The sequence below is a fragment of the Cyprinodon tularosa genome, unplaced genomic scaffold (genome assembly GCF_016077235.1).
Source record: "Cyprinodon tularosa strain WSP-4 unplaced genomic scaffold, ASM1607723v1 ctg66, whole genome shotgun sequence".
Taxonomy (NCBI): Eukaryota; Metazoa; Chordata; class Actinopteri; order Cyprinodontiformes; family Cyprinodontidae; genus Cyprinodon; species Cyprinodon tularosa.
Genome location: NW_024039407.1, coordinates 3,328,831 through 3,355,403, shown reverse-complemented (window position 1 = coordinate 3,355,403; position 26,573 = coordinate 3,328,831). Strand labels below are relative to the sequence as shown.

General features: G+C 36.9%; 1 protein-coding gene across 4 annotated transcripts in view; it reads left to right on the top strand.

Annotated features, from left to right (window-relative positions):
• Positions 1-26,573, top strand: part of LOC119799386 (neural cell adhesion molecule L1.1-like) — a 67,258-nt gene that overhangs the window by 17,049 nt on the left and 23,636 nt on the right. For 3 of the 4 annotated variants that reach the window (XM_038309234.1, XM_038309235.1, XM_038309236.1), the window contains 15 exons: positions 2,870-3,249; positions 5,789-5,803; positions 7,351-7,453; positions 11,993-12,168; positions 14,217-14,339; positions 14,522-14,692; positions 16,111-16,225; positions 17,460-17,644; positions 18,342-18,473; positions 20,059-20,202; positions 20,336-20,447; positions 21,594-21,754; positions 22,097-22,253; positions 23,828-23,958; positions 24,678-24,779. In XM_038309234.1, coding sequence (XP_038165162.1) covers positions 3,129-3,249; positions 5,789-5,803; positions 7,351-7,453; positions 11,993-12,168; positions 14,217-14,339; positions 14,522-14,692; positions 16,111-16,225; positions 17,460-17,644; positions 18,342-18,473; positions 20,059-20,202; positions 20,336-20,447; positions 21,594-21,754; positions 22,097-22,253; positions 23,828-23,958; positions 24,678-24,779 — 1,948 coding nt within the window. In that variant the 5' untranslated portion in view covers positions 2,870-3,128. The remainder of the gene's footprint in view (positions 1-2,869; positions 3,250-5,788; positions 5,804-7,350; positions 7,454-11,992; positions 12,169-14,216; positions 14,340-14,521; positions 14,693-16,110; positions 16,226-17,459; positions 17,645-18,341; positions 18,474-20,058; positions 20,203-20,335; positions 20,448-21,593; positions 21,755-22,096; positions 22,254-23,827; positions 23,959-24,677; positions 24,780-26,573) is intronic. The other variant, XM_038309237.1, reaches the window with a different exon arrangement.

Sequence of the window (26,573 nt, the reverse complement as noted above, 5' to 3'; positions counted from 1 at the left end):
CTTTGCTTGATCTCTCCATCCACCTTTCCACTTTTACCGATTTTTATTCTTGCAGATGGGAATCTATCAGTGAGTTAATTTTTTGCTCCGTTGTGTTCATGGATTGCACCTGCACCCCTTGTGCTCCCTGATCCCGGCCCTGATTAGATTGCTCCACCTACACCCCTCCCTTCCTGTCCTTCTCCTCTGGGCCTCCACTGGGAGTAGTGGCTGATTGTGTCCATCTGCTCTGCTGTCTAAAGCCTCTCAGATTCACTGGAAGGGTTCAGACAGATTCAATTGTTTAGAAGCTGGAGCTGTTTAAGCTTTACAGTGTTTTTTTTTTGGCCGTGTTCTGACTATTTATTTGCCATCAAACATTCAAGGTTTGTCTAGACTGAAAGCAATCACAGTAAGCAGTTACCCATAAGCTCCAAGTACAACAACATTTCAGAAAATATAAAGTATCTCTTGTCAAGACTGGGATTGGTATGATTTATAGTCCTCATGAAGACAAATTTGTGTTACGGGGAGAGTGATGTGTGCTGGGCACAGGTTGTATAATAATTAGGCCCCACGGGGGTCTGTATATGCCAGCTGTCACTCCCTTCTATCCCATGTGTTTTATAAGAAGCCTTGGCAAAAGGCCTAAGCCAAAAAGCACTTAGAGAATGATGCTATATGACACTTCCTATAACTTCCTTTGACCTTATAGCTTATTTCAGAACCTCCAGATGTACGATCAAAGCAGAAACACCTGAACCTACAATCTGTACCTCTGGCAGATTTATTTGCTTTCTGTTACCAATTGAGAGGTCTAAATAAAACTGGCAGACAATGATGATTCATTTTCAATAAATGTCCTAATCTATAACAACTTGATCTATGAGAATATTTTCTCTCTTAAAAAATAAATAAATAAATTTCAGCTCTACCCTACACAACCATCAGGTATCGATAGGTGGCTTTTCGCCAGGCCGTTTTTTTCAGGGCACTTTTGCAAAGTTATGCTATTACTCTTAGGATCATAAGCTTTAAGTTCTTGGCTGTAAATGTTTACAAGCCACGTTATAATTTAATCTGGTTCCTTGAAGCGCCCTGTAATTTTAAGCAAAATATCTTGTATTTTGTGGAGAAAATGATCTGTACATTTGAGGAACATATCTTACGGGAACTTGAAAATTAAACTTCTACAAGACAACTGAGTCTCTAACAGTATCTTATGATTTCAGGAAAGAAATCAATGAGGTTAAGGGGAATACCTCGTAATTTCAAGTCCATAATATATAAAGTTAATCAAGGTAATCTAAATGTTCTGGCAAGAACTTTAGTGTATGCTGGTCACTCAAATTGGCTTTCAGCTTCTACTGAAAGCAGATGTTCAAGAGTGACACTAAAAACAAGCTATTCTGTAAAAAACAATATTAAAACAAACAAAAAACAGAAAAAAAAAAAGAAAAATAACCTGTAATTTTTAGGGAAACATGCACGATTCACAAAACTGAATCACATGTCACCCCAATAAAACAATGGGGTTTTATTGAATATTCATGAAAGCATGCTGTAAATTTAACAGGGTAACCTGTAAGACCCTAATAAACTAGATGGTCACAGGTCACCCTGTTAAAACAGGGTCCCTGAAGGAATCTTGTGATTTCTCAAAGTATCAATGTAAGTGTTAAAAAGGAACTCATTAAATTTAAAAGATAGCCCATAATTTTAAAGACAGTATTCTGCAGCTTCTAAGAAGATATAAAGTCACAAGTTACTTCAAAATAACCACCCGTCACAAAATAAGGATTTTAGGAAAATTGCTGACAGAAAAAATGTATGTCTAGAGATTAACCTGTGTGTATATGTTGTTTGATTTTTTTTGGGTTTGTTGGTTTTTACATCTGCAAGAAGACAGATTTAGGGGAAAAATGTTATGAATAAAAATGTATATACAGTCAAAGACAACTTTTTTTAGTATGAGAAAAAAAATGTATCAGGTATAGATCCTTTTGTTGCGTTACTCTATGCTCCTAGCTCTCAGACCACGTCTGTTCCATTGTTTCATGCTTTTCGTCAGTATGATTATTCCATTTTCTACAATGACAATGCTGATGACTAACAGCGTCATATCTCTGAGTCAGTGCATGACCCCAGTCTCTTCCAGTCACCCACTGAGAGTGACAGTAGTAACCAAAAGTCATTCCTCATGCTCCCTAATATGCCTACAAGATTAGAGATCTTCACTCAGATTAATCGGAAATTCCAACTCAATCGCACAGATTATAGAGTCATTTGTGAAAAAAATAAGAGAAATGATAAATGTATGGCTTTGAGCTGCACGGAAACAATCAGTGGTATAAAGACGCAAACGGAAGAAATGAGTGCTTCTTATCACCCCCTGACACGCCTACTGTCACGGGTCAGTGCCCCGTCATCTTCATGGAACAAAGGAGATGTTTAGGTGAATGGATATTCAGTGTGGCAGAAACACTCATGCTCTCCATCCCTCATTGTAATCTAATTTATGGGGAGGATTTTTTTATCTGCTTCTTTGATCTGAGCTGGACTTAACTCTGTTATCTTAACACACATGCCTTCTGAAAAACGTACTTTTTTTAAAAACCAAGATTTGAGATAAAAGTATTTTTTTGATATTTAGGTTTTACTTACAGAAGCTGTTGTGCATTTTTTATGAGCCATAATTGTTCATTTGAATTAATCTTGTTTGTCTTGTTAGATGAAATTAATGAGCTTTCTTTTATGTCTGTCTCTTCCTGTCCCTTGTGCCCTGGCCTCTTCCCGTCTTATCCCGCCTTTGTTCTCCCGGTCAACCCCCATGTTCCTCTCTCCCTCCTTCTTTCCCCCCATTCTCTCTTATTTTTTTCTTTTTCCACAGTTGGCTGCAGAAGGAGGGATTGTTGAAACGTCAGAGAGAAGCACACAGTTTCAGGATCCTCAGTCAGACACTCGCCTCACACCACAACAACAGATCCCTGGAAGACCAAATTAAGGCACACAGTTGTTAACCCATCGCCTGCCTCCAGCAGGCCTCCCTGGAGACTGTCTGGCTTGGTGCATGAACTGGGAGGTTCTGTGTAGTCCCGTGTTGATGAACGTGTGGGTGTTTTTTGTCACTTTTGATGGGACATTAAGAGATGTGCGTGTCACAGCATCCGTGGATGGGCTGTAGGGGGCCATACTCCCCTGTTCTCCCCCTCATCCTCCTCCCTTTGTCCTTCCTGCTTGCTCAGGGAGCTATCATCCTCCCAGAACATTGTGAGTACTGCTCCACAGCTAACTTCTCTAGAAGTATTGTGGGGAAAACGTTTTCCCAAACAGTATTAACAGATCTTTTCTCACCTTTAAAAAAATTATTCAGTGGTGAACCTTCATTTTCACAGTTTGAATTAATTTACCTCAAAAACCCACCAGCAGCCCTCCAATAGCATGCCACACCCCCAACCCGCCCATCCATTGACACACAAAACCACAACTGGACACATCCAGAGCCTAATGAAAATGTCTTCAATTCTTCTTCTTATGCCAACATAAACAGCCTAACTCTGGAATACATTGTATTGGGTGACATAACAGATGATATTGAACAATTGGGAAGTGGAAAGAAAAGAACCCATGTTTAAAAAATAGACTTTTTAAAATTGTGTTTCAGTTAAATTTGAGTTCCGACCTGGACGTTGTCCATTTTCAGGGGCATTATGGAGTTTTCTAATAATAATACTACCACCTTTGGCTGAAACACAGACCTGCAGCACTGTTCTTAATTTTCAAGGTTTTTTTTGCTTTTTTTCACCTTACATGGAGTTGCCGTTCGTGTCAGAGCTTCTAAGTGTCCACAAAATCCATCTTGAATATAACGCTTTGATTGTTTTTTAGGTCGGACACTATTGAGTCCTCTTTCTGACTCCATAGGACACATACAACATGGACACTCTTCACGTCACACCAGCTGAACAATGCAGGAATTTCCAACCCAAAGTAAATTCAGAAAAATAGGCTACAGGCTTATAGATGCATCTGTGCCGAACTACAGATGTGTCAGCCTGCTCATCAAAGGATTTTTTTAGTCATAAAGGGAAAAATAAAAAGCCCATTTTAAAGATATTTCTCAGTAAAATCTTACATATATCTTTAAACACATGAATATGCTTTAGTGGGAATCTTCCTTTTGTACATGGCATACATTTCTGCAGATTTTCAGCATAGGACAATAAACAGGAACACATTTGTGGAAACCTGAAATGAGGACCCAACGAAAACCTGAAGGCTCAGTAATAATGAGGGAAAACAGGTGCAAGCAAAAGGTAAATGAGGAGACACAGGTGAATGGAATCTAATAATTAAATGAGGCTCTGGAGAGGGAGAAATTATGAAACAGGGAAAATTGTAAGGAAAAAACTACAGCTCGGGTTAGGGTTAAGGTGCACCGTCAGTGGATTGTTATGTGCTACGCCAGTAGCCCCTTCTTAACCTGAAGCATACAATTATGCTACAGACCTGCCTCAGAGGTAGGACCATAAACGACGCAGGCTGGTTCAGTAGTATGGGTCAGTTTAGTCATCAAAAACACTCCAATGTTTGGATTGGATGAGACCAAACTTCATTATACTACTTAGTGATAGCAGGTTTAAGATAAACAATCCAAAACTTACACAAATAATGACCAGAGAACGTAAGCGAAAACTAACTAAAACTCTTCAGAAATACTCAAGAGAAACTTAACTAGAAAAAACCTTGCAAAAGATAAACAAACAGATTTGGATTTATCATGTTCAGATGAGGGACTGAGCAGAACTCTGTGAGATTTTTAATTCTTAGGATATATTTGACCTCAGAACTATTCTTTAAACTTCACCAAAGTTGTCTCCCTAAACCAGCTTGCTGTGTTCCTGGGTTTCATGATTGATGTTAATCAATTCTCTAAAGAGCCTTTTAGCTGTATTCACAGGCCACTTGCATTTATAAGATTCAATTCTATTCAGCAATTTGATCACAGTTTACAAACAGGGTGACGTCTAACAAAATGATTTAGAGCAGGCATCCCCAAAGTCGATCCTCGAGGGCCACTGTCCTGCAGATTTTAGAGGTTTCCCAGCTTTAGAGGTAACAGAGTCTGATTAAATCCACCCATGTGTTTTTTTTCACTTCACAGTTTCATGCTTCTATGTGTTGGGATATAAAGTTTGTGGTTTAATGAGACAAAAGGCAGAGAGGGGTTGACATTTTCCAGGCTCTGCAGGTTACAGTTACAGTTTAATATTTTACTTCTCACCTGATAGAAGCACCTTCACTTTACTTCTTTTCTGCTAAATGCAGTTTGTATGTGATAAACCGAAAGCACGTGGCTTCAGCACACGCAGCCCCAAACAGAGTAGGAAATATTAACCTGATTTTAACAAAAGAGAAACAAACATATTAGCTGGATAGTAGCACAAAGCAAAGCAGTTAAGTAACAAATCTGGAAGGGAAAGCCTTCAGGATGCTGTACTCATTTTGGTCTTATTTGAGACTCACCCTGGTCAGATTTGGCACCTCTATTGGTTCTGACAGACCTAACTGAATCTTCTCAAGACAGATTGAGGACCACCTTCAGAGATAAGTAACTAATGATAATGAACACCTTTATCTGTGTTGATTTAGCAGCATGAGGGCCTGATCTGACAGGCGCTACGGTCCAACTGTTTTACTCTCTGTTTACAGCCATGCTGACAGCTTCATTACAGAAGACTGAGGCTGAACCTTATTAAACATGTTTGTTTCCTCTTTTTCCTTCTTTTGTGCTTCCGTGGACAAACAGATAAGTTACAAACCTGTAAGTGACTTCCATTGTTGTAACACATGTCTGTGATAGCTCCTTATTGCTGACAGAAACAAAAAGATGTCCTACTTTTAAACAACACCCATGATTTTTATCATTTTTTTTATTTCTATCAGCAAATATGTTTAATTGTAGAATTTTATGAATGAATGAAAAACCGGAGAGTAAATCATTATTTGGAGCTCTTTGGAGCAAAAATACATACAATTTTCTCTGCACTAATGTTCCTTTATACAAGTAGGCATTCTGTTTAAAGCTTCCTCCTGCATGTATAGACGTTTCTCTATTGCCCACTCTGCAATAGAGAAGCGTCAGCTTCAAAGTGTCGTGCACAGTGAGCCATTTATGTAGGCTTATCATGCAGAAAGAATAAAGCATAGATTAGTTTTAAATCTAAAGGCAGGAACCAACCCAACTTTCTATATTTAAGGAACTTCAATCTTAAAAATGTTACAGAGGTCATAGAAACCATGTGGTAAATGTATTTATCTACATGAGTAATACATTTGGATCAAGAAATATGATTATATCTGATACTTGGGGAAAAAAATGAGACCTCTGCCTTACTTTGAGATTAAAACTCCCTCCTGCAACGGAGATCAGATTGCAGCTTCTGTAATGTCTGCTTTTAAGTGTCGTGCTTAATGTTCCATTCATGTAGGCCTCCCATGCAAAGCTGATAAAACATAGATTTGCTTTCAAACTTAGGGCCATTCAAGGGTTAAAGAGATTTTCTACATTTAAAGGGGTAATAGAGATGCCATACAATGTATGTATTTACCTGCATAAATAATACATTTAGCTTATAAAACATGATGGTACCTGATAGTTAAAAGAATCAGACAAGATTTGAGCAAATAGAATAAACTAAAAACTCACTTTTATTTTTGCATAGCAAAGATTTTATGAAACTGTCTGTGAGGATAATTCAGTTAAATAAGATTCCAACTCTGTCATCCGTGAAAGAAATTCTCATCTTTCTTGATCGTCACTCCCCATAATCTTTTTTTTACACCAGACTTAAGATGATTTAGCCAACATGGAAGCTCTGGCAAACATGAGCAAACAAATTAATGCTAACTGCAACTGGACTAATGATCTGTAAGAAAATCATCAGAAAAATAATAGAAATATTACATTTTGGGCGAGGGAAATCTCAATAAACATTGGTTATCTACTGCAGTGCAAGACCAGATTTGTCTGCACTTTGGACTATGATGGATCTGGGTCCATATAAAGAAAAGAATTTGATAAAATGTATTACTAATCCAAAAAATAGGAGGTGGAGCTGAAGTGTCTGTGCTGTTGAAACAAAGTGAGTCTCCATTCTGAGCTGTGTTTGTTGGTATCACTGGATGCTTTGATGTGGGGACTGTCTGAATCTGAAATTAGAATGATAAAGAATAACATTGTATTTTAAATAAACGTGAAAAGCACGATTTCATGTATTATTGTAAATGCATTTGTGTAGGATTAATGTAGGCAGTGAAATTAAGTTAATTAAAAATTGTGATGCATGTTTTGTTTGCTTGTGTTTTCAGTGGAAACTCTTCCCAACCTGACACAGGTGCCGATATCGGTAACAGCGTTTTCTCGAGAAGATATCATCCTGAAATGTGAGGCCACTGGTAACCCAACGCCCCAGTGAGTACAGCGTGATTGTGCTTGAGAGTACTGAACACCAGACATGACAAATGTTAATGTCCAGTTTCCTCTGGCTGGCATTTGTGTTGGCATGGAAATAAATAGTGTTTAATAAGATCAGAGGTAAACATTTTCTGTCTCACTCTGTCATGTCTGACACCACTTCCTGTTTTCCCATTTGCTTTAGAACGTAATGTCATAATGAAAAGGGCGAATTAAATCACCTGTTAGATGAAAAAATTGTACTGCTGGGTCGAAGCTCTAAGACTAGATGCTGGCTTATTTTCCTCAGCTGTGACCATGAGTCTTATTACCTAACATTTATCCGAAACGTTCCTTATAGGGAATGATTGCCACACCACATTGTCTTTAAGGGCAAATGAAGAAAAACATAAGAAAATGATGATTACTGTTTACTATAAAGCAAAGGAATTTAGCAAATGTTCAGCTGCTCTCTGTGTTTCTCCAGATAAAACTCAGTTGTGGGGAAATCTTTACTCAAAGCTCTGCTGCATTGCAGTTTCAAGTAAGCAGTTGGCTCTGCCAGTTTTAGATTTCAGAGGGAAGATTAAGACAGCTACCTTACATTTCGCAGGATTTATATTCTCAGAATTAAAAGCAAAATACATTTTCAGACTGATACAGATATTGTATCTGGGACAAAACTGCAAAATTCTATATGTTATCCAAACTATTTGAACTGAAAACAAATTCTGTTATTTATCACATGCTAATCTACGGAAGAGGATTAGGGCCACTGGAAAAAAAAAAAGAAAGTTAACTGATTTTTTTATTTTATTTCAGCTTAGTATGGGGGAAAAAAAGTCAGAATTCTGACTTTAATCTCAGAATTCTGACTTATATCTCAGAATTCTGACTGAATTCTGACAATAAAAAAGTCTGAATTCTGAGATTAAAGTCAGAATTCTGAGGAAAAAAGTCTGAATTCTGAGATTAAAGTCAGAATTCTGAGGAAAAAAGTCAGAATTCTGAGATTAAAGTCGGAATTCTCAGAATTAGTACGGGAAAAAGGTCAGAATTCTGAGATTAAAGTCAGAATTCTGAGGAAAAAAGTCTGAATTCTGAGATTAAAGTCAGAATTCTGTGAAAAAAGTCAGAATTCTCAGAATTAGTACGGGAAAAAAGTCAGAATTCTGAGATTAAAGTCAGAATTCTCAGAATTAGTACGGGAAAAAGGTCAGAATTCTGAGATGAAAGTCAGAATTCTCAGAATTAGTACGGGGAAAAAGTCAGAAATCTGAGATTAAAGTCAGAATTTTGAGATTAAAGTCAGAATTCTGAGGAAAAAAGTCTGAATTCTGAGATTAAAGTCAGAATTCTGAGGAAAAAAGTCTGAATTCTGAGATTAAAGTCAGAATTCTGTGAAAAAAGTCAGAATTCTCAGAATTAGTACGGGAAAAAAGTCTGAATTCTGAGATTAAAGTCAGAATTCTGAGGAAAAAAGTCTGAATTCTGAGATTAAAGTCAGAATTCTGAGGAAAAAAGTCTGAATTCTGAGATTAAAGTCAGAATTCTGTGAAAAAAGTCAGAATTCTCAGAATTAGTAAGGGAAAAAAGTCAGAATTCTGAGATTAAAGTCAGAATTCTCAGAATTAGTACGGGAAAAAGGTCAGAATTCTGAGATGAAAGTCAGAATTCTCAGAATTAGTACGGGGAAAAAGTCAGAAATCTGAGATTAAAGTCAGAATTTTGAGATTAAAGTCAGAATTCTGAGGAAAAAAGTCTGAATTCTGAGATTAAAGTCAGAATTCTGAGGAAAAAAGTCTGAATTCTGAGATTAAAGTCAGAATTCTGTGAAAAAAGTCAGAATTCTCAGAATTAGTACGGGAAAAAAGTCTGAATTCTGAGATTAAAGTCAGAATTCTGAGGAAAAAAGTCTGAATTCTGAGATTAAAGTCAGAATTCTGAGGAAAAAAGTCTGAATTCTGAGATTAAAGTCAGAATTCTGAGGAAAAAAGTCAGAATTCTGAGATTAAAGTCGGAATTCTCAGAATTAGTACGGGAAAAAGGTCAGAATTCTGAGATGAAAGTCAGAATTCTGAGATTAAAGTCAGAATTCTGAGGAAAAAAGTCTGAATTCTGAGATTAAAGTCAGAATTCTGAGGAAAAAAGTCAGAATTCTGAGATTAAAGTCGGAATTCTCAGAATTAGTACGGGAAAAAGGTCAGAATTCTGAGATGAAAGTCAGAATTCTGAGATTAAAGTCAGAATTCTGAGGAAAAAAGTCTGAATTCTGAGATTAAAGTCAGAATTCTGTGAAAAAAGTCAGAATTCTCAGAATTAGTACGGGAAAAAAGTCAGAATTCTGAGATTAAAGTCAGAATTCTCAGAATTAGTACGGGAAAAAGGTCAGAATTCTGAGATGAAAGTCAGAATTCTCAGAATTAGTACGGGGAAAAAGTCAGAAATCTGAGATTAAAGTCAGAATTTTGAGATTAAAGTCAGAATTCTGAGGAAAAAAGTCTGAATTCTGAGATTAAAGTCAGAATTCTGAGGAAAAAAGTCTGAATTCTGAGATTAAAGTCAGAATTCTGTGAAAAAAGTCAGAATTCTCAGAATTAGTACGGGAAAAAAGTCTGAATTCTGAGATTAAAGTCAGAATTCTGAGGAAAAAAGTCTGAATTCTGAGATTAAAGTCAGAATTCTGAGGAAAAAAGTCAGAATTTTGAGATTAAAGTCGGAATTCTCAGAATTAGTACGGGAAAAAGGTCAGAATTCTGAGATGAAAGTCAGAATTCTGAGATTTAAGTCAGAATTCTGAGGAAAAAAGTCTGAATTCTGAGATTAAAGTCAGAATTCTGTGAAAAAAGTCAGAATTCTCAGAATTAGTACGGGAAAAAAGTCAGAATTCTGAGATTAAAGTCAGAATTCTCAGAATTAGTACGGGAAAAAGGTCAGAATTCTGAGATGAAAGTCAGAATTCTCAGAATTAGTACGGGGAAAAAGTCAGAAATCTGAGATTAAAGTCAGAATTTTGAGATTAAAGTCAGAATTCTGAGGAAAAAAGTCTGAATTCTGAGATTAAAGTCAGAATTCTGAGGAAAAAAGTCTGAATTCTGAGATTAAAGTCAGAATTCTGTGAAAAAAGTCAGAATTCTCAGAATTAGTACGGGAAAAAAGTCTGAATTCTGAGATTAAAGTCAGAATTCTGAGGAAAAAAGTCTGAATTCTGAGATTAAAGTCAGAATTCTGAGGAAAAAAGTCAGAATTTTGAGATTAAAGTCGGAATTCTCAGAATTAGTACGGGAAAAAGGTCAGAATTCTGAGATGAAAGTCAGAATTCTGAGATTTAAGTCAGAATTCTGAGGAAAAAAGTCTGAATTCTGAGATTAAAGTCAGAATTCTGTGAAAAAAGTCAGAATTCTCAGAATTAGTACGGGAAAAAAGTCAGAATTCTGAGATTAAAGTCAGAATTCTCAGAATTAGTACGGGAAAAAGGTCAGAATTCTGAGATGAAAGTCAGAATTCTCAGAATTAGTACGGGGAAAAAGTCAGAAATCTGAGATTAAAGTCAGAATTTTGAGATTAAAGTCAGAATTCTGAGGAAAAAAGTCTGAATTCTGAGATTAAAGTCAGAATTCTGAGGAAAAAAGTCTGAATTCTGAGATTAAAGTCAGAATTCTCAGAATTAGTACGGGAAAAAGGTCAGAATTCTGAGATGAAAGTCAGAATTCTCAGAATTAGTACGGGAAAAAAGTCAGAATTCTGAGATTAAAGTCAGAATTCTCAGAATTAGTACGGGAAAAAGGTCAGAATTCTGAGATGAAATTAGAATTCTCAGAATTAGTACGGGGAAAAAGTCAGAAATCTGAGATTAAAGTCAGAATTTTGAGATTAAAGTCAGAATTCTGAGGAAAAAAGTCTGAATTCTGAGATTAAAGTCAGAATTCTGAGGAAAAAAGTCTGAATTCTGAGATTAAAGTCAGAATTCTGTGAAAAAAGTCAGAATTCTCAGAATTAGTACGGGAAAAAAGTCAGAATTCTGAGATGAAAGTCAGAATTCTCAGAATTAGTACGGGAAAAAAGTCAGAAATCTGAGATGAAAGTCAGAAATCTCAGAATTAGTACGGGAAAAAAGTCAGAATTCTGACTTTTTTCCCGTACTAAACTGAAATAAAATTTTAAAATCAGTAAACTTTTTTTTTCCAGTAGCCCTAATCCTCTTCCATACTAATCACATGTTCAAAGTGTGCATTTTTCATTTGCCTGTCCTCTTGGGAGAGATTGTGGTTCAGTAAAAGGGCAAACAAAGTCTCATAAAAAGTGGGAGAAAATTGTCCATTTGAAATATACAAGTGTAAAGTTACAAATTTCTGAGTAATATAAATGACCATTCAGCAATATTTTCTTGTGTTCAGTTGTGGTTATTTTATCAAGAAATTGCCAGATTGCATCTCGCAAACCTCCAACTGTTAGAACCAATTCTAATTGAAATAATGAATATAATTTATGTTATTCTTGCATTTCTACACTCCCGGTAATCCTGTTTTTAAAACAATCCTCTCTTTCTGTCTTTAGGATCCGCTGGGAAAAGGATGGGAAACAGTTTGGTCCAGAGCAGACAGGGTCCAGTGTTGTTGACGCCTCAGAACATGAAGATATGCCCCTGGATTCATTTGCAGGCATCTACCAATGCTTTGCCGCCAATCACAAGGGGACCGCTGTGACACAAACTGCAAAGGTTATAGTAGATTGTGAGTCTAACACATTTTCATACACACTGTAAAAATAGACCAGAGTAAATCTCAGCATAGTAAAAATGTATGACAGGTGATGATTCATGTGAAGAGAATCTCTTCACGTCTATGCTACCATGGTCTTAGACTTGGAAAACCAGTTTTGCTCTCTCATCTCTTGTTGCTCTGGAAACCGTTTCCTAGGAACAGATTCGTCATTCAGCCATGAGGTTACAATACCGGTGATGGGAGGTTCATGTTTTAACCCTATATATGTCATGGAGCAGTAAAATTTAGCCTTTTTTTGTTAGATTTTTTTGTTTTGTTTACTTCAAACTCACAGTACAGTTAGGTTTATTCATCAAAATCAGTTCATTCTACCGCAAACGAAAAAGTACACCCTGATTCCAAATTTACTGAAACATTATGGCAGTTTTTAAAGGGTCTGAGAGATAAAACTACACAAAAAGTGAAATATATGCTTACCAGTAATTGATTAACAAAAAATAATTTATTAAAAACTATGAGTTATTATTTGTTATGTAAAAATTTGTATAAAAATAACAAACAAAACAGCAATTAAAATTTATTTAAGTACAAAGTGATTAGAGGGGATCAAATAATAAGAGCAATAAGGATTAGATATATCTTAATCAACACAGACACTGAATGTCCTAAGTATTAGTTATTTTTTCTATTTTACCTCCAGTTGTTTACAGAATACATTTCTGCCCATCCATCTATTTTCTAACATGCTTAATCCCAATTGGGGTCACAAGGAGTGCTGGTGCCTATCTCCAGCTGTCAATGGGTGAGAGAGGTGGTACACCTTGGACAGGTCGCCAGTCCATCGCAGGGCAACACAGAGACAAACAACCATTCACACACACACACTCACACCTAAGGAGACTTTAAGGAGTCTAACAGTCATGCTTTTGGACTGTGGGAGGAAACCAGAGTACCCGGAGAGAACCCACGCATGCTCAGGGAGAACATGCAAACATACAGAAAGACCCCGTGAATCGAACCCAGAAACTTCTAGCTGCAAGACAGCAGTGCTACCCACTTCCTCTCTTAGCAGCCCTCATTTCTGCCCAAATTAAATTAAAAATGTCTTCAGTCCATTCTGGTATTATCATACAGGCAACAAAACACAAGTGATTACATCAAACTTCGCAGGAATCTAAATCTCTGACAGAACATGTGGAGACAGTGGAGAGCAACCAGTCTGTTTTAAGAAGAAGAAGAGAACCAAACCCCGGATGAGTGACCATCTGGCACAAGTGGTTAGAGGTTGAGAAGTTAAAAAAACATAAAAAAACACAAAACAGAACAAGGAGCACTTTCTAAGGTGGAGAAACAATAATAATAGCAGAACAAGAACCTTTGGAGTTTTATGGCAGCATTAGCAGTGTTACTTAATCCATCCAGGAAAACAGCAAAGCAACAAGCCTTCTGTGGGACAGAAGAATGGTAGAAAAAATGTCTGCTGGATTTACAAAAAGAGGAATCAGGCAAGATGCTCCTTTCAGTTGAAAAAAGGGGAAACTAAGACATTATGGCAGCTGATGACATAAAAGGGCCTAAATTTAGAGTATTTGGAGAAATTAGACAAATTGTCCAGTATGTCCCCAAGCCTAGTAAGGGTTACAGTAAGATACAAACCAAACATTTATTTTTTCCTTAAGTGACCTTTATTTGAGGGAAGGAAAATAGGTTGAATTTTTCCCAGAAAGAAATCAGAACTGACAGATCTTGAAAATACCTCCAGTCAAACATACCGGCCTTTCAAGAAAAGGGTACCGCTTTGTAGCAACAACGCAGTGGATTCTGCTGAACAGAGAACACCTCCCAGGTTGAAGAACACGGCTGCATGAAAGAGAGAAACTAGTACAAAAGTTTTCTCAGAAAAGTCAATTTTCTTATCACTGATCTCTGAGTCACTGCCAAACAGCCCTCTTTAGTTGAGGATAAACCACACACAACACTAAATATTTCAAAAGTACATATATCTGTCCCTTATGCATATAAAATAAACTATTAAAGCTGTTGTATTTTTGTTTCAGCTGTTCCGCTTGTAACAAAAGAAAATGAACTCCACAAGACGGCATTCGTAGGAGAGAGCATCATCCTGACCTGCAACCCTCCAAAGAAGTCCACTACTCCTCAGGTCTACTGGATGGGAAAAAGTCAGTATTTCATCCAGTTTGTGTTTATGCTTTTATGTATTTATTTATTCTTTCCTTCTCACTGCTCAGGTTCTTTTCCTCTACACTAAATTCTGAATCTCACATCAGAGATATTTTTATTTTAGAAATTGTAAAGCTGAACTTTTACGCTTTGACTACTCTATTTGGCTTGGTTTCCACAGAAATGCGACACATCGACCAGACTGACAGAGTTATTATTGGCCTGGATGGGAATTTGTATTTTGCAAATCTTCTAAAGAGCGACAGCCGTAAAGACTACAACTGCTATGCTCAATATGAGGAAGCCAGGACTGTTATCCTTGTGACTGTTGCGAAACTCAACGTTGTGTCAAGTGAGAGCACGCATCCACCCCCACAAATACACACTACTGCATCTGTTTTATCTTGATGAAATCTGTGCAAGTCTGTAGCAGCCTGACATCTAATTTCACATACATGTGTGTTAGGGATGAAATCAGGTCAACAGCAAATGAGGGAATACAGCTTTTTTTGTCATTGCAAGAAGAAGCTTAAAGGAGAAGTTCGGTTTTTTACACTTTAAGCCCATTTTCTGTAGTGTCCAGGATGAAATCGAATGATCGACACCAAAAGTTTGACAATTGGTCCTGTCTCTGCTTTTTGGCTCATTTAGAATCACCCCCTGGCTGCTTTAGAATGGCTTGCATAGAGCATGTCCGATAATGTCCTTAAAACAACCTTAAACGTTCTTTTTTTAAAATATGCTACTCACCGGGTCGTCAGCGCTGTTCAATGACGTTCCAAAAAAAGTTTCGTAAAGAAAAAACGTTCCTGTAGTGTTTTATTTAGCATTTTGTAAATCCCATTGAGTTCTGTAGGAATACTCAATATTCCCCTGCCACCGGAAACGGAAATGGGGCCTGTTTACACAGTTGTAGTCTTTTCGCTTCACTCTGTGTACTCCGACGTCGAGAATCAAGAATCCACCTTTCGTATTCCATTTTCAGAGTTTTTTAAAGTGTTTAACAGAGACGTTAGCACCTCGACGTCGGAGTACACAGAGTGAAGCGAAAAGACTACAACTGTGTAAACAGGCCCCATTTCCGTTTCCGGTGGCAGGGGAATATTGACTATTCCTACAGAACTCAATGGGATTTACAAAATGCTAAATAAAACACTACAGGAACGTTTTTTCTTCACAAAACTTTTTTTGGAACGTCATTGAACAGCGCTGACGACCCGGTGAGTAGCATATTTAAAAAAAAGAACGTTTAAGGTTGTTTTAAGGACATTATCGGACATGCTCTATGCAAGCCATTCTAAAGCAGCCAGGGGGTGATTCTAAATGAGCCAAAAAGCAGAGACAGGACCAATTGTCAAACTCTTGGTGTCGATCATTCGATTTCATCCTGGACACTACAGAAAATGGGCTTAAAGTGTAAAAAACCGAACTTCTCCTTTAAAGGGTACATTTTATGGGAAACACTTCTGTTGATGCAAGTTATTGCTCAGTGGAGGTCTCTGCTTTTTTTAACGTGTGCACAAGTCCAGTATAGTTAGGAAGCTCAGCAGTATGCAAGTGTTGCTTCTTTGTAAACCAGAAGGAGAAGCTTGGTAGAGTCAGTCAAGGTGCTGTATGTAGACGCATTTTATTTTTATAATGACCTATTTCACCATGTTCATTTAATTATCTTTTAAATAAAATTATTTGGCAATGATGTCATAGCTTAAATAAAGAACAGACCAGTGTGAATGTCTACTTATGAACTCTTCTCTCTCTATTGCTTTCCAGGTAACGATGTTATGCATGAAAAAAAACCACATCTCCTCCAGCCCCAAGGTTCCCATACTGTAAAGCAGGCCCTCAGGGGTCAACGTCTCACCCTCGAATGCATCCCTAAAGGCCTGTAAGGATCACAGATAGTTTTGTTAGGGTAGTATTTTAAAGTAGAGGTTTCCTATAGATTTTCTTTTTTAAACTGATTTATTGATACATTCATTCAGTCGTCCATTGTCATTTGCTTAAAATCCTCTTGAAATTAACTCAGAAAACAAAGTTAAATACAAATGACCTCCTTCCGTGGAGAAATGAATACAAATTCAGCAGGAAATATGATCAAAGACAAAATGCTTTGCTGCATTTTATGAGTCAGTGTAGCTCAAACATTATTATCTATTCAATAGGATGCGACAAGTTAACAATAAAAGCAAATAAATAGATAGAAATCATATAATCATCACTAGACGTTAGACAAAAGTAAAGTGGTATGATATATGGTATATTATGCTGTATGAACTAAATGTATTAGGTCCCATAAATAAACCACTGTGGAGATTTAAAGCTAAACTATGGTTGGTGACTCCTACTTCCAATAGGTAAACTTGTGTGATAGTATATCAAGGAATGACAAGACACAACATTGCTGAGTCAAGTTTCCTATAATAATTTAGTCAAACACTGTCGACTGTTTGTGGTGAAAAAAATACAAATATGAGGCGATGTGATTGTCGCTATTTAATATTCTAATCTCCTTCTGTATCTCTACTGTATTTACATACATATATATATATATATATATATATATATATATATATATATATATATATATATATATATATATATATATATATATATATATATATATATATATATATATGTATGTTACTTTGTCATTATCATATTGTATTAGGGACCTCTCTTGGCCCCTGTGAATCATAGGCCTCTAGATTCCTTTTCCTTTTTTACTCCTCTTTTGCGCCTCTGACTCCGTACTCGGTACTTTGACTGCAAGCTGTTCTACTTTCAGAAAAATACTTTAACTCTGTGAGGGCTGTGAACGCTTTTCTTAAATACCACTTTAAATTTTTTCACCACCAGGAGGATTAATATAAAAACTCATAGCAGAGGCAAATCATTAGGAAATTTACATTTAATCTATCGACACAAAGTTTCCATGAATCTCTTCGTAAGACTTACTCTGTTTGCCCCCTTATAAGCTCCAATTTTATAATTCCTATTATAGTTATTGTTTTGCTCTTCATTCCCTGTTTATCTGTATCTATTAATATCTACTTCCTTTGATGAGTTGATCTGATCAGATCTCTGCCAGTCTCCCTTTCATCCTTATCTGTTCCCCACAGGCCGACACCCAAGGTGGAATGGGAGAAAACGGATGGTGATCTCAAGACCACAAGTGCCAGAATTGAAACCTTTAATCGCTGGCTTCATTTTGAGAGCATCACTGAAGATGATGAAGGGGAGTACAAATGTAGGGCTCACAACAGTCATGGGAATGCAACACATTCCTTTACTGTTACTGTAAAAGGTAGGCACACTGAACACATTAATAATAACAAGACATATTGTCAGTTATTTACCAGCAAAATTTTCAGCAGCACAGAAGACACACCAGCAAATTCACCAGATTGTCAAAATGCTTAAAAAATGAAAGCTAAAACACGTCTAGTGTCAGACTGTGCAAGGTTCTGCCAATATATTTATTGGTGTCTGAGATTTTCTGAAAGAGCTGATTCACTGCGGATTCACCTCTTAGGTTAACAGAAAATGATCCAGAAGAGAAATTAACTAAGCACCAATGGACTGGGGTCCAAATGTTCTGCAACATGTGGCTCATTGGACTTTCCAGCTATATATATATATATATATATATATATATATATATATATATATATATATATATATATATATATATATATATATATATATATATATATATATATATATATATATATATATATATAGATATATAGATATATATATAGATATAGATATATATTTATCTGGGGATAATCTTTGGAAAAGTCTTGTAAATTAGGATAACCTCATTGACAAAGAGCTGGTTGTAGGAAGCTGATCACCAATAAATAAAGTCAGGCTCTCAGTTATAAGCAAAAAAAAATTATACAAAATAAAAAAAAAGATCTAACCATTTTTACAGTGTTTTGTTTTGTTTTGTTTTTGTAAGAAGTAATTACTGTTTAACTATTTTTGTTTGCTTCTAGCTGCTCCCTACTGGACCAAGGAGACCTCAGATCTGATGTATGCACCAGGGGAAACTGTCAAACTCGACTGTCTGGCCAAGGGGAACCCAGAGCCCACCATTTCCTGGAGTATCAACGGCCAATCGCTAGCAGGTCTGGCACCTTGCTTGACATTTTCATCTTTTTGCATGTTTTTGCATCTCACTTTGAAATATAGAGGAAAAACATTTACTTAACTTTTTGTTTTTATAATTAGAGTGAATTCATCTTTTTGCAGAACAAAAGTAAGAGAAAATGATGCAAAGAGAAGCACAAATGAAAAAAAACTAAAGGAGGGTTAGGATAGAGTAAGATAAAGGGAAGCATGAAGGGGAAACATAGATAAGGAAACAGAGAATTTAGAATATAAGATATATGAAGAAGTTAAATTCAGGAAAAAGTTGAAGAAAATATAATATGGGGCAGGGAAAAAAATCTGTTTTTCAGGATGAGGAATTAATGAATGAAGATGTAAAAATAGGCAACACATATATGACTTCAGCAATATTCTTCAGGTCATTATGAGCGGATAATCAGATTGTTATGTATTTATACTTATTTTATTATGAATATGCCTTGCTAACAGAGCTGCAAGGCATGCTGAGGGCTGTAAATACCGTTTGCTTTATGGTAAGGTGGTATAGCAAAATTTAGTTGAGACATCAAGCTTAGAATGCACACATAGGACACTGAAAAAAAATTAAATAAAAACAAAAGTGAAAGCAGAAAAATATGCATCCTATTTAAATATATTGTATGCAATTTTGTTTTATCAAACTGGTCCTATTTTAACTCTATTACAGAGGAAGAAATGTAATGAAAGTAAAGTCAAGGCATTATTAAAGTATTTCTGATTCTGATTCCTCATTGATGGGACAGGTGTTGTGAATGAAACGGTGCCCAGCTTGAAAGAGCTCCTGTGTGTCGCTGAATGTGAGCATTGATGACTGAAAGACATCTTCTGCCTCCATTTATCTGTTTAATACAGTGCATTAAAATCATGTTAATGTTTATTTAAAGACATTTTAATTAGTGGAAAATTTGCAGGGGGGAATATAAAGAAACAATTCTAATCAACCAAAACTTTTGTGACCCCCATGCACTACCTCTGTGGACCCCATATGGGTCGCGGACCCCCTGTTAAAGACCTACGTGTTAGAGGACTCCTTCATAAATGAATGAGAAAAACACAAAGTATTAACACTATCAAAGCAATAAAAAAAGGAGAAACGTTTTCTAGAAGATCTTGTAAAAATTGTAAGAAAAATAAAGATGGAAATTCATCATGTATTTTCTTAAAGGTGCAGTTTTTGATGTGAGTAAGTCTGTCAAAATTGCTGGTGGTTTATTTAATTGTCAGCTAGAGTGTTTATTATACATGTAATCATGTTGTGTGTGTCTGAGATGGTGTGTGTGTGTTTGTGTGGAGGGGAGATGAGGGATAAAAGAGTTATGAAAAACAAAAGATAATTTGAAAAGACGAAAAATGGAAACTTCAAAAGGCATAAGGTTAGAGAAAGACAAAGATGTAAAATTGAAGTCAATACACCTGTAAAGAGAAAAGGGGATGATTTACAAAAAACAGTTACAAAAAATAAGAGAGGAGAACTTAAATATGTCTGTTAGCATTTAATCTGTCTACGTTTTCCACTCATTTCCTCGGCCCATATCTCTCTTTACTATGTATATGTCTGTTCAGTGGTGGATGACGATCCACGGCGTATCGTAACAAGGACTGCTCTTATACTGAGGGATGTGAAGACGTCTGACACAGCCGTCTATCAGTGTGAGGCCACCAACATGAACGGCTCCATCATCCAGAATATCAACCTGTTTGTTGTTGGTATGGATACATTCTGCTCTCACAAGTCTGCCGTATAAACATGCTGCATTAAAATCCAAATTAAAAAAAATACTCTTGTGACTTTTATATTTGTAACTAAGGCTTCATGGATGGGTCTTGCTTTTTCCTGCAGAGCTTCCTCCTCAGATCTTGTCTTCTGATGGGATAGTGTACAAAGTATTTGAAGGTGAAGACGTCTACATGCAGTGTGAAGCCTTTGGTGTTCCCCTACCAGACATTTCATGGTAAGAAGCACATTTATTTTAATCCTGGATTTAAAAAAAATAAAAATAAAAAACAATAAAAAAAGTTTACGTTTACATTATTTGTTGAGCAGAATCTCACGGAAGTTGCTTTCACACTACCCTTATCCATAGTATGATTTATTTTCTGCAGATGGAAGCATGTGGCTGTTTGAAATCAATATTGTTTTCTGAAGCTGAACTGTATTTCACGGAGATTAAATAGGCTTTGATTTACATGATTGACAAGCTGTTTTGTGGCACGTTTTTCAATTATCTTGGAGACTAGTAGGATACATACTTATTGACCTATAATTACATGGTTCCATAGGATCTCCTGATTTATAGGTTGGTATAATCACTGAGATCTTCCAGTTGTCAGGGAATGTGCTTTGTTGTTGTTGTTTTTTTTGGGAGATAATTTATTATACTTCTGAATGGAGCATTATGTGGTTGGTTAAATGCCTTAATAATCTTCATACTCATCTAAAAAAAAAACATCTATTGCTACAGAAATGTTCAGACAATCCATCCGTCCATTTTCTGACATGCTTAATCCCAAGCAGGTTCGCGAGGGGTTCCAGGGTAGCAGTAATGCTGGTGCCTATCTCCAGCTGTCTACGGGCGAGAGGCGGGGTACACCTAGGACAGGTCACCAGTCCATCGCATGGCAACACAGAGACAGACAGGACAAACAACCATTCACATTCAGAGAAGCCAATTAACCTAACAGTCATGTTTTTGGACTGTGGGAGGAAGCCAGAGTACCCGGAGAGAACCCACGCATGCTCAGGGAGAACATGCAAACTTAATGTAAAAAGACCCAGGGCCGGGAATCAAACCTGCAACCTTCTTGGGTTGGGCTTGCTTGTCTTCGATGCACAGGAGGCGACCGTAGACAGAGTCCAGAAAGTACCACTTAAAAAACTGATCCTATCTGTATTTGGTTAAAATTGGAGAAAATAATACATATTTGTGTCCTTTATCACGGAGAGGGTATCAGATTTCTCTACATGATTCCTATTTGACTGTTATTTTGTACCTTTTCTTTTCTTATATGGCTACAAAAGCCCTGAACAACTCTCAACACAACAAGCTGTCTGAGATGGAAATCCACTGTAATGATTCATTGATTTGATTTTTGTGCAGGTTCCGTGAGGATGATATTCCTCTGCTCTCAGATCAACGTGCTTCCCTGTTTACTAATGGAACTATTGGGCTGGGTAACGTCTCCCATAATGACCAGGGACTGTATACCTGCTCTGTTGATAACACCAACATCTCCATTACTGCTAACCTGGAAGTTTTCAGTAAGTAATTATATTTTTTAGTAGCAAAAAACACAAGACTCTGTAAGACTGTATGATCTGGTTGAACTGTAAAGTGCCTTGAGATGACTTGTGTTGTGAATTGGCGCTATATAAATAAATAGAATTGAATTGAAAACTCCAACTAATGCCAAAGAAAAATGTGTTTTCCTTGCCATTTTCTTCTTTGTATTTGTATTAAGTTTGATTTATGTTTCTTTACATTTTGGTGAGATTATATTAGTACTACAAAGTGCATATCAAGTAATCTCTTGAGTGATTCATGACGACTTGACCAAAAGGAACAGTGTTAAATCTGCAGCTTGTGGTTCCTCTTTCTTCCAGATCGAACTGTGATCCATAAAGGTCCTCAGGACATCCACGTCCACAGAGGAGAATCTGCTTTCCTGGACTGTCTTTTCTACAAAGATCCTCGACTGCTTAAATACGAGGTCCATTGGAAGAAACATGGACAGAATCTGGACTCAACAATGGACAAAAAGTAAACTCACACATTTAATTGATTAATGCATGAACACACACTGGTTTAAGTAGTTTCTGCTGAGTTGAAATGTTAAATTAATTGCGCATCACATTTCAGAAGGACAGTTTAATACAGGATGAAAAACCCTAAGACCTGACACAATGTGTCTGCTATGTAAACCATCACAAACTGTCCCTCATTAAAGCTACACTGCATCCATGATAATAGTCCTTTTATGTTGAAATATTCCACATAAGTTTTACGCTTCTCGTGTCTGACTTCCTATCTGTCTCATCTGCTTTTAGAAATTGTATTTATTTAGCAATGCCATCCATCAAAAATAGCCTTGGTACCTATCTATATTGGCAATGCAGATGGATCTCCATTATGTTGCAGCCCGAGGGATATATGAATTACCTCACTGACTAGACTGTATTGTACTTTCTTTAAAGAATAAAACACACGGCTGGAAAAGTGGAAAAGTAAGTTAATTGTATAACAAATAGAAAATTTGCCATATTGTATAAGAAGAAGGAGATTTTTTAATGTAAGTTCTAAATTGCATCTAAAAATGCACAAATCTTTGTTTAGAGGGTATCAATATTTGTTCCTGCATGTTATCAATTAGAGAAAGGTCTGATTTCTTGGCTGCCTTCTATGAACAGCCAATTTAGCACTGAATAATTGGAGAGAGATTTATGGACCAAGTATACATAAATGCATTTTCCAAGGATCCACAAATGATTCTACATTATTTGGGTCTGAAGGTCCAATAATAAGTACGTTCTCCTTTTTTTAAACAGCTAAAACTAAATTCTTAGGAAAAACTCTCATGTCAGGCATGTATAATTAAAATTAAAATAAGAGAAAGGTCTGTGATATTGATTACAATTTGCAATTCTTTCTTGCTACTTAAACCGGGCTATTTCTTGTGATTTTGCACAACCTGACATTGTTACAATAAGATATCTTTGTGGTTCAGTCTTCCTTACAAAGGTTTGTTTAAAAGTGAACCAAATCAAATGAAGGTTGAATTAACATGAACTTCCTCTTCAATCGAACGTAGTCCCCCAGACCTCCTGATTACGAACTCCCCCTTATGTGAACACTGCTGGATTGAGACAAGTACGGGACCCTCCAGCAATATAAATTTTAGTCAGGACGGTGCTGCTGTATAAACACAACAAATCTTAACCTTAAATCTCTCACACTGTGTCAGTAAGCAACAAAATTGTCTTTTTCTTGCTTCGTTCAGGGAGTTTCTGACCCTCTATTGTCAAAATTGGCCATGATGTGGAAGACTAAACTCCATTAAACTCCATTTCATGGCTGATTGGGTAATTTCTTCTCTATGAATAATTACCCTAAAAGCTACTCACAAACTGATTGTTCTCCGTAATTAAAAAACAAGTAAAGCGGTGTGCTCTGATACTATACCCACTGCTGATAAGACCTTACAACTAAAACCAATACTCTGCTTGGTTTTAACATCTTCTCAGGGCTTTAATCCAGTGTGAAGGCATCATTGTTTTAGAATGCCGGTTTTTCTATATTTTTATACTTTCTTTTTCTTCTTTTTTCTCCAAATCCAGGTACACTATGTTCAACAATAACACATTAAAAGTGAAAAATGTCCAAATAGAAGACACAGACAATTACTCCTGTGAGGTCAGAACCGAATCATTGGGCCAGGTGACAGCCACAGGCTCCATCACTGTTATAGGTACGGATATGTGTGTTGATTGTGTGATTCTTTGTGTCCCGCAGTTACAGACTTATGTTCAGAAGTTTACGTTCAGTCAGGTACAGAAATTTATTATTACCATAGAGCTTTTAACAGCTTCTTTTTTATTATTTTATTACATTTGCCAGCAAGCTGTGGGCTTTCAAGATGCATTCTTCAGTGCCATTGCAAAGTTAATTGAGCAAAATATTTTTTACAAATAGTCCAAAAAATCAAATATGCCCAAAAGGATTAGGCAGAGGCAAAAGTTTATTTATGTCTATGCCCTTTCCATATTAAAAAAATAGGTAACCTGCCTTACAGACTCATAGACATCAGCAGTCCTTCCAAACAGTCATGTTACAGCTATTAGAATTGAATTGAATAAAGAGGAAAAAAAAATAAGCAAATACATAAATAACTTATTGGGACACCGATTGTTTAAAAGCACATCTTCCTCCTTGTACATGGTGAAAATCATTTTATTATACTGATTTTTAAACTGCATCATTCTTGGACATTGCTTGAGCTCCACACCAAGTTTTTAATTAACTAATTTTTTATAAGGTATAACAATTTTAAAATTCATGGTTTTATATTTTTTCTACATCTTAAAAAGTTTAGTTAGAATAAACTGTTAAAAGCTCAAAGCTAAAGCAGCATAAATGATGATTACTTGCATGCAAACTTCTAACTGGAGCTGTATGTTTGGCCAACAGCTCCACCGGAACCTCCCAGCTCACTAACGCTTTCCGTTGACAACGACTACAGTGTCACGCTCAGCTGGATCCCTGGAGCCTCAAACAACAGCCCCACTACAGGTACAGAGGCATGACGTTGTAAACAAACAGCAAAACTAAGAGGAAAATCACTTCCTTTGTCTCCTTAAAAGGTTTCCCGCTCTCAGGTGGATTTTCACTAGATTAACACCCATTTCAATGATTCTTTATTTATATGCTGATGAAGGTTCTCAGTCATCCAGGTCATAGTCATTCCGTAAAAATTCAAAAAATATCCACTGGACTTGGTTTTCAAGATTTGAAGACGTTTCGCCACCTCTCCAGGAAGCTTTCTCAATTCAAATGTCTGGATCCGCAGTGAGTTTGAGTCTTATATAGACAACGCCTTGTATCGCTTGGAAACATGCAATGGTAACCGATGAATGGGTCGTTAGTTCCATCGTTAGCCTGTAATATCTGAACCTGTCTATGATTCTAGGGGTCGGTCGTTAAAGGGGGGATGCCATTAAGGGGGGGATTGTCTCCTGTAATACCTGAAACCTGTCTATGATTGTTAAGGGTTGGTCGTTAAGGAGGTATTGTTCACCGGCTGGGGCGGGTGAGTCCCTCGTTCCTCTGTGATGGGGTGGGGGGTTTGGTGATATCTGGAAGGGATCATGTCTATGATTGAATTGTATGTTTTTGGAAGCTGGAATCTGAGTCCACCACCTCTGTTTAAAGTTGGTTTTTCTCTCTTAACATAGATGGCTTCCTTCACGCCCCTCTCAAACCACCTATTTTCTTTATCCAGAATATGGACATTCTGGTCCTCAAAAGAATGTCCTTTGTCCATAAGGTGTAGCTGTACTCCGGAGTCTTGTCCAGAGGCAGCCGCTCTTCTGTGTTGGGCCATGCGTCTGTGGAGAGGTTGTTTTGTTTCGCCAATATAAAGATCAGAGCATTCCTCGCTGCACTGAACAGCATATACCACTCCGCTCATATTTGGTCTGGGGGTTTTATCTTTAGGGTGCACTAGCCTCTGTTTAAGGGTTTGGTTTGGCTTGAAATGTACTGGGATCTTGTGTTTGGAGAAAATCCTCTTGAGCTTTTCAGACACTCCAGCAACATAAGGGATTGTGATGTTTTTGCGTTTAATTTTCCCATCGCTGTCTTCTGTTGCGTGTCTTTTGGATTTCCTTGCTGATTTGATAAAAGCCCAGTTTGGATATCCACAGTTTCGGAGAGCATCTTTGATGTGTTTCTGTTCTTTTTGCTTCCCATCTGTTTTAGTAGGGACATGTTCTGCCCGGTGTTGTAAGGTTCTGATGACTGAGAGTTTGTGTTCCAGTGGGTGGTGTGAGTCAAAAAGAAGATACTGGTCTGTGTGAGTAGGTTTCCTATACACTTCAATGTTTAGGCTTCCATCTCCTTCCATGCTCACCAGGCAGTCCAGAAAGGGTAGTTTGTTGTCCTTGGCATCCTCTCTGGTGAATTTGATGTTACGGTCAACAGAGTTGATGTGTTTGGTGAAAGCTTCCACTTCCTCTAGTTGGATTTTGACGAAAGTGTCATCCACGTATCTAAACCAGTGGCTTGGTGGTATTCCATTGAAAGTGTCTAAAGCTCTCTTTTCCATTTCTTCCATGTAAAGATTGGCTACAATTGGTGATACTGGAGATCCCATTGCGCAGCCATGCTTCTGTCTGTAAAAATTACCTCTGAATTTGAAATAGGTTGTGGAAAGACAAAGGCCCAGTAGTGTGCAGATCTGGTCCGGAGTGAAATTAGTCCTGTTGTTTAAATCACTATCTTGTTCAAGACGTGTCCTGACTGTTTCCACTGCCTCTGTTATAGGTATGCATGTGAAAAGTGAAGTAACATCAAACGATACCAAGG